Here is a 9,155-nt window from a genome sequence, read left to right as displayed (position 1 = left end):
TATTTCTCGATGTCAAAGTTTGTGACGAGTTCAATTTTACAAGAGAGAACTTTTTTATTCGCCTGGATATTTAGTTGTACAATGGATTTTATTTAACCGGAGGTAATTTCAAACACACAGGTAAATTTATAATAAACAAAGTAGAGTAGTTTGTTCATAATCGATGAAATCCGTTTAAAATTTACGACGGTTAAGACTTATTCAACAAGGACGTTACTCAAATATATATTTTAGTCTTAGTATTCATTTTATTCGTGCAAACCAGTGAGGTGTTACGATAGAAATAAATGTTTATACAACCGTCTTCACGCAAGGTACCCACTTTCACGATTCACGCTAAGTTCTGTCCCTAAAACATTTATCGAGCCCAGTACGCCTATGATAACGTCGATGTGTTATGTAAATATAAATGACATTACCAACTAAAACATTGTTCAATAAAATTGAATAAATTATACTCTTGTATGTGTTAACTGACTTTGGAGATTTTTAAAGGCTCAATACCACTCTAGTTGTAACTGAATAATATGTCCTAATCTTTATTCTGGTCAACAAATTGTACTATTTTACAATATTCCAATTAATTGGTGATACAAATTTTATCTTAACACGCCTGATTCAAAAAATTAGAAAAATTCAACTAAATGATCTAAAAAGCCTAAAGTAAACCTTTTCAAATGTGACTTGGATTTAAAAATATTTTCGAACCCTCTGGACAAGTAAAATAGGATTTAATAGATAATTTACACAACAGGTAGGGCACTTAAACATCTAGTACTTAGAATAAGGCTATTATTTATTCTCTAGAGCTGTCAAGCCAGCAAGAGTGTTATTGTCCCTTTAAAGCCTCGTTTTTACTTTTCAAGTGTGAGCTGATGAAAGTATGTTTAATCGTTATGGCGATTCAGTGCACGTAAAATATCCCCTTGTAGATATAGGTGGATGAAGAGCACAGTAAAATTCCCCCACTCGCATAGCACGTGAAACCAAACAAACAAAATGAGTGTAAAGCTGCATTTCCGTACCGTAGACATAGCACACGGCAGGTTGTGTATCCTTTTATGCGGTTATTCAAGACGAAGGCCCCTCTTTTCAACATGGCACCGGCATTGTCAAGGTTCGTAAAAGAAGAAAAAAACTAATTTTAGCTTTTTCCCGTGCGGGCTACCCAAACTGTGTTTCCTTATGTGCGTTTACGGACACGGTTCCGCATGCGTTTCCGTACCGAACGCTACCTGGTCCGTTTCGAAAAACCGTACCGGACGCCGCATACAGAAACGTATCCACACCCGCACATAAGGAAACACTCTTACTAAAATTCTATGAAAGTGTTTTTTTCCGTATCCGCAACCGGACCGGAGCCGGACCGGATCCGTACTAAAGGAAATGCAGCTTTAGTTAGTCCCCAATGAGTCCGGGCGGAGTAGAACAGTAGGACGTTAAACCCTTTTCATTATAAAGTGCCGACAAGACAATTAACTTGTTTCCATTATTCAGTCGGCAATCAGTTGAAGGGATATTATTCAAGAGCTGAATCTGTCTATTGTAAATCTTTATGCCTTAAATGTTATATATAAATAATATAAGTAAAATTCAAGTATAAGAGAAAAAAACCTCTCATCGTTATCAAACGAATCGTCAGGCCATTTTAATGCGTTACGCATTGTTACGCAATGACAATCGAGTCTACACTGTTTTTCTAATGCTAGTAACTTGGCTCAGAATGGAGTGATTTGACTGAAATTTTAAACAAATTCCCATTACATTATCCATGTTTTTAACTATTATAGCGAGAACTGTCAGCTCTGTATCTAAATCTTATATAATGCCCCTTTAAATTTGACATTGGCTAAAAGCGTCTCGTAATAGTAAGTGCAGCGGGGTCCCACTACGTACACGCAAACAAGCCTCATTAGAGACTTTTGGCAATCGGAATTTTCCCATCCGTATCACGTATCCGTATGGTATATGTGATACGTTGCGTCAATGAAGTTTTAGAGTTTTGGCAGATTTTCGCGTGGCTGAGCTGGAGTAAGTTCTATTACAGCATCACCACCTGTACTGGTCAAATGCCTAGCCTACAATTTCCCGGAGGGAGTAATGTCGCTCGACAGCCGCACGGCTATTAAAACATTTTTAATGTCGAATCTTATTAAAATCTTCGACTTCGACTCGACGTCAATTTTTGGTTTCACTCATGTATCATCGCAGAAAGTTCATACCCCGTTACCATAGAATAAAATAATTTACAGATTTGCAAGGTCCCGCCTCCCTAAAATTAGCACGTAGATCAACCAGCATGCACACAGATGGTAAAAATATGAAAATTCCGAGAAAAACCCATCAAAAATAATGATTAAATTCAGCGTCTAAAAGTAGCAAAAAAGACGGTAAAAAGACGACGATGTTATACGGACCTTAATCGTATGAAAGCTTTTCGATACGAGCTGCCGTATGCGTGTGCCGTATCACGTATGAGAAATACACACACATTGGTGACGTCACACGCAAAATCCATACGGATACGCGATACGGACCAGGAAAGTACGCTTGCCAAAAGTCTCTATTAATTACACAGGTTTCACTCAAAATGAAAAACAAATACAAGAGAGCCCAAAGAAAAAAAAAAGTTTCCAAAAAGCAGCTTATCCAAATATAGCATGGATATTGATCCCATTTGATAAGAGGGTTCCTCAAAGAATTTCATTTCTATCATATTCACAAGCTGGAAACTAACGCCAATAACAAACAGCAAACTAGCTCGTTCGTTACTATCCTATAGAACAGTGATTCTATACACAGGCACACAGGTGTGCCGAAGATCTTCCTAAGTGTGGCGCGAAATTTTGAACGGCACATTAAGAAAATGCGAAAAACCATCTGATCGGCCTTGAGTGTCTACCGATAAGTTCATAGCTGTGTATTTCTTTATTTAGTTTGGGTCATTCTATGTGTCTATGACTTGTCTCTGTCTATCATGATTGTATGCCGTCTGACTTAACATGTTTTTATTTTGCAAAAGTCAAATATTTTTCATATATATTTAGACAGGTGTGCCGCAATTTTTTCATGTGTCCGAAGGTGTGCCGTTGGCAAAAAAAGGTTGTGAACCACTGCTATAGAAAGGCAGCTTGTAAGAATCTATTTTCAAAGACCTTGATGTGTTATAAACCATAAAAAACCCACTCCCGGTCTGTATTCCCCACAGTAGTGCCTGTATTATATTAATAAATCCATATCTTGTAAATAACGAACAACAAACCAACCACATGTTGACTTCACGTCGTTGCGTTAACAAACCCATTTTAATTCAACCGTCTCAAAATAAATATATTTTTTTCTTCAGGAAACTGTTTTGATGGTAGATCCATGTAAGATGTTGGCTGTTGTGATCCTTGCTCTTTGTTTACCATCTGTGGCAGTTCAGGATGCGTGTTCAATCGGATTATGCAAGTGCGCACATCGTGTTGCTCGCTGTTCTAATACAAACCTTACCTACATTCCAAAATTTCCCGATAACACCATAGCAGTCTACTTTAAATATAATTATTTACCCCGTGTTACTCCAACTACAGTTTTAAACATTAGCAACACAAGAATATCAACCGTAAATCTACACCATAATGAAATTGAGAATATTGACGAATTTGTGTTTCAAAATTTATCGCATGTTTACTTATTGGATTTAACAGATAATCTACTCACTTCAGATTCGTTACGGAATTTATTCTCTAGTTTTCAGAGAAATAGCAATCTATCCAAGATAAGTCTCAGAGGAAATCGCTTAGAATATATTCCACATAATGTTTTCGTTGACTTTAAATCCGCGGAAAAGATAACCTTGAATTTATCTCAGAATAGAATCAAGCTACTTAATATGACAGTGTTTAACGAAATAGAAAAATTGCAAATATTGGACGTTTCGAATAACAAAATATCCACCGTCATACCGGGTGTTAGCCACCATCTGCAACACCTCTCTATTTCTAATAATAGTTTGACTGTTTTACCAAACTTTTGTCTTCGTCGAAACTCCTTTCCAGAGTTAACAACATTGCAACTACAAAGCAACAAGATTGGTAATTTTGTTCCGAAATATTTTAATTGTTTGGAAAAGTTAAAACACCTCTCTATTTCTAATAACAGTTTGGCTGCTTTGCCAAACTTTTGTTATCGTCGGAACCTCTTTCCAGAGATAATGAAATTGCAACTACAACGCAACATAATTGGTACTTTCGTTCCAGAACATCTAAACTGCTTGGAAAAGCTTAAAATCTTGGATGTGAGTTCAAACTACATTGACTCATTAAAAACTGATTATTTTCATTCTTTCAAGTCTCTTAGCTCGTTGTCTATCTCAGAACAGGGTAGAACATTTTATATAGAGGAACGTGCGTTCAACAACAGCAAACTGCTAAGTCTAGACCTATCAAAGAACACATTGACTACTAACCGCCTGCATGAACATGCATTTTGTGGATTGGATCGGTTACTAAAACTAGATCTGTCTAAAAGTAATTTCTTTAAAATGGAGGAAAAACTAAATAAAACGCTAGCCCCTCTGACATCTCTTGAAGTATTGATGCTGTTGGATTGTAATTTACAGAACCTACCTACTGTCACCAGACATTATCATAATCTTACTTATTTAGATGTTGGCTGGAATCTGATTAAATCCTGGCCAACTGAGTTCTTTGAAAGGAACATTAAATTGACAGAATTAAATGCAGCCCATAATTTAATTCAGACTGTTACAAGTAAAATGCTGCCTGAAGTGTTTATGACAAGATTGAAAAAAATATCTTTAAATGATAATCCGCTCGTATGTAAGTGTGAATTGGTTTGGTTGATTCAGTGGATTCATAAGGAACCATCCAAGTTTTGGGATTATCCGGACGGCTATAGATGTCTGAATATAACGGAGAGAATTTGTTTGAATAACACCGGAGCGTTTATCTCTGTGACAACAGTAACATGTTTTTTTATCTGTGTTATTTTGATCGCTTCTGTTATCAACAAATATATCTGGCATATTAAATATCATATTTATATGTGGAGATACAGACCGAAACAGCTGCTGGATATTGCAGAGAAACACTTTGCTCATGACGCCTTTGTAGCTTACTGTGTACAAGATGGGGACTGGGTTTTACAGGATCTTCTACCTATCGTGGAAGAAGGCGAACACATTAAGTTGTGTATCCACGAAAGAGATTTTCTTGGTGGACAACTGGTCATTGATAATATTCTACAACACATGGAAAACAGTCGTAAAGTTCTTGTTGTTTTGTCCAATGATTTTGCTAGAAGTAAATGGTGTCAATTTGAAATGAGTTTAGCTCAGAAATTGGTTATAGATACGAGTATAGAGTCTATAGTAGTAGTATTACTAGAGGATATTGAAGCAGTTAATATGAGTAAACCACTGAACGCTCTATTGAAAACTACTACTTATATCAAATGGCAAGATAATGACAACAAAGATATATTTTGGCAAATGTTAAAAACATCGCTGAAACGTCAATATGAATTATAATAAGATTAAAGGTCATTGATCTGTTTACCGCAGTCGTTTCATGGTCCGTAGTTCAAACGATACAAGAACCCCACTCAACCCAATCTGAGACTGTATCCATTTCTGATGTTCGAATACAGAAATGGAATATCACTTGTTAACTGAATTTGTACACCACGAATGTTTTGGTTTGATATTATTACTAGAAGTTTAAGTTCGACCAATCTGACATCCTCCTGTAGACAATATCAATCTTTTGATGGGCCTCTTTTTAACCTGATTAAATCCAACCAGGTAGATAATCTACAGTTGATATTTTCATAGTATTTTCGGAATTAAACAGGCATTATGCAAGAGCTAAATCTGCTTATTTAGGCCTTTCTTTAGACCTGAAATGTTGTATAAATTATTAATTAAACATTAATTAACTTACCCAGGCCATAATCAACTCTCGATTCCATCGGATGGCTGCGATATAAGTAGATTTAAATACGTTTTGTGGTCGATGCGGTTACTGTAACAATGGATAATCGAGACTCTGCTTACGGTAGTAATTGCAATCGGGGCTATGCTATATTTGTATCGCCGATATCTAGGCTCGGTGTGAAGTAATTTGACTTCTTTTCATTGTCCTTGTTTTAACTATTATTGCGACAACTGTCAGATCTTTATCTAATCTTACCTAATGCAGCTATAAATGTTAACATTTCAATTTTAGAACATTTGGCGTGGATTATAATGTGAAAAATGTAAATGAAAATAAGATATTGTTCGAAAAGACAAAATGTATGTACGACATAGTGTGGCAAAGCTAGTTTTATTTTGTTAGTATTGTTTTATTTATAGTCTGTAGACGCCTAAATAGTCGAGACTAATAACAGCTATAATTAGATTTGGGTCACTGTAGTTATATATATAGTGAGGGACTGGATATTTGATAATATGTTACACTTATGAATATGGATCCAGCTCATCGATTATTTCTACGCCGTCACCCACGATACAAGGGTTAAAGCTAGTTTAGTCTCCCCACCCCACCCCAGCCCCACCCCCATTTGCATGGCGATCTTTGTTGCATTTTTGGTGTAGATTTGAACAAAAAGATTTGAATATGCATTTTCTGCCAGGTATTGGTGAATATTCATGATTTTGAGGCGGAAGGATTCAAGAGTTAAGAGGTTGGCCAGGTTGAAGTGTAGGGTGGAAAATTGCCTGTTGATTTATCTCTTCTTCTAGTTTGTGTATCTCAAGTTTTCATGATGAACACAACACGTGCTTTTGGGCAAGAGATTTCCACATGTTGCTCCATCAGTGGTAGAAAGCATTCTACCCTACGACAATTTGGGAAAAGTTAGACCGGTCTAAGAGACAAGAATTAACGTTAAAGTCAACGTGGAAATCACTGGTGATCTGTAGTCATATTATTAGTATTATTATCCCCATTTACTTAAATAGCTGAATTTGAATGAATAGCAAATCCTACGATATATTTAACGTAACTAACATGTTCTTTTGTATGTCAACTTTATCATAAATCACATTGTGCCCATCTGTTTAATAATGTTGAATTTATATTGTTGACAATGCATACTTTGTTTACTTAAGGCGCGTATAGTTTATAATTTTGCATGACCAGGGAATGAAAACTCAGATTCGTTGCCATCCTTTCGAGTCGGCCACGCAAACGTGTTAACCTGCACTAGTACCCTGGTTCAGTTTTTCTCACTTGGATATCCGTCTCTCGTGGGCATCATTGGTTTCCCCCGTGGATCATATTCCGTTCTACTCCACTATACCCCACAGGCGCCTGTAACGTGGATAATATTTCAAAAGTAACGTTAGGCCTAAGCTATATGATTATAAGTGTAGTGTCTAAAGTCTGTTACGACCATATGGTCTGAATCCGATTTCTAATTCAAGGCCAAATCACTCGCCTAAAACCGATTCTCTTTCAGTCCATATAATAATACCAATGTGAAAATAACCTGGGTTAATCCATATGATTTCAAATTATCTGCTATGACCTTGATTGTAGCTTGAGACTACGAACCAATCCAAAAAATAGTTTACAAACCAGTCTTACTAATGAAACGGCTTTCGTTTCGCTTTTGTTTTTTTAAGGGTAAATAAACCCAATCATGACCATTTACTGAATGATTTATGTAAATAATGTATATATTTCTAATTCATTTATATTTTATTGTATTATCAAAATCTGTAGTGTGTTTTACTCATTTCAAATATGTATAACGTGTATATGTTTCACTTTTGTTATAATTAATACTATTCGTTCTTTGTCTGAAATGTTTCTAAACTATTACCATTCTGTTATGTTTATAATTATTATAGATATACTTGGTAATATAATTTGGTGGCGTGTGATGGTGTTTTACCTAAATAAGTGGTTCGGTTCAATCGCTGGGGGTACTCTCTCTGATACTCGAGTATAAAGGATGAGTTTTTTGGGGGGGTTTTATTACAAAAACGAGGGGGGTTGGGATGGTCTAGGGTGTCACGCTTCGACCTCTAGCTGGCCGGTCACCTCTGGCTTGCGGTTGTGGTTTCGATCCCTGGTGTGAGCGTATGTGGCATGGAGATAGGGGCGCCTTCTCAACCTCGTGGGTTTACTCCAGTTTCCTCCCACAGGAAAGACCCCTGCGCGTGCGCTAAGATAATGAAAATAAAAAAAAGACAACTTGTCTGCGATATCACCTTCGGTGGAAGCGGACGTTAAACACTAACAACAACAACAACAACATTACAAAAACGCCAAATTCAGATATCATTCTCAATAAAACTCTTGAATCTACATATGTAAATATCTGTCTGGTTTGCGTTAATATATAATATAAATATTGTAATTTGATGTTAATAAATACGCATTTAGCATAATTTGGTCTTATATCATTTTGCTTGGGGACACTTGAGGAGAATCGGGCTACCTTCTGGCTTTTCCTAACCTCGTCTCTTGAAGGGGAGCATTTGCGCTTCCCTTAGTTTACCCGATGAGACTTATTTCCCTTCGCCAACCTCCTTTGCCATTAACGATTTATGGGATTGGTCGATGAAAATAGCATAATCATCGAGGACGGATAACTTGAATACGTGTCCCCCCCCCCTCATGGGTTAGTGGAATAGAACGGAATGAGACTACTAGGGATACCGAGGATGTATCCAGGGTCGAAGATGTTACACCCATAGTTCTTGATAAACACTTCCTGAAGGTTATATCTATTTCGTAAGGTCAACTTCAGCTTTTAAAGGGACAATAACACTCTTGCTGGCTTGACAGCTCCAGAAAATAAAACATAGCCTTGTTCTAAGTACTACATGTGTTAGTGTCTTACCTGTTGTGTAAATTATCCATTAAATCCTATTTTACTTGTCCAGAGGGTTCAAAAATATTTTTAAATCCAAGTCACATTTGAAAAGCTTTACGTCAGACTTTTCAAATCATTTAGTTGAATTTTTCCAATTTTTTAAATTAGGTAAAATTCGTATCATCAATTAATTGGAATAATGTAAAATAGTACAATTTGTTGACCAGAATAAAGATTGGGACATATTATTCAGTTACAACAGGAGTGGTATTGAGCCTTTAAACCCCTGAAGATCGCAATATTGGTGATTAAGCATACAT

General features: G+C 36.4%; 1 protein-coding gene across 1 annotated transcript; it reads left to right on the top strand.

Annotated features, from left to right (window-relative positions):
- The first annotated feature begins 4,298 nt into the window (after window positions 1-4,298).
- Window positions 4,299-8,334, top strand: LOC130013186 (toll-like receptor 2). Its single transcript, XM_056101897.1, has one exon. The coding sequence runs from the start codon at window positions 4,529-4,531 to the stop codon at window positions 5,534-5,536; it is 1,008 nt and encodes a 335-aa protein (XP_055957872.1). The 5' UTR covers window positions 4,299-4,528; the 3' UTR covers window positions 5,537-8,334.
- Window positions 8,335-9,155: the final 821 nt, after the last annotated feature.

Source organism: Patella vulgata, chromosome 6 (genome assembly GCF_932274485.2).
Source record: "Patella vulgata chromosome 6, xgPatVulg1.2, whole genome shotgun sequence".
Classification (NCBI taxonomy): domain Eukaryota; kingdom Metazoa; phylum Mollusca; class Gastropoda; family Patellidae; genus Patella; species Patella vulgata.
Note: the sequence above shows the minus strand (reverse complement) of the source record. Positions and strands in the feature narration are given on the sequence as shown.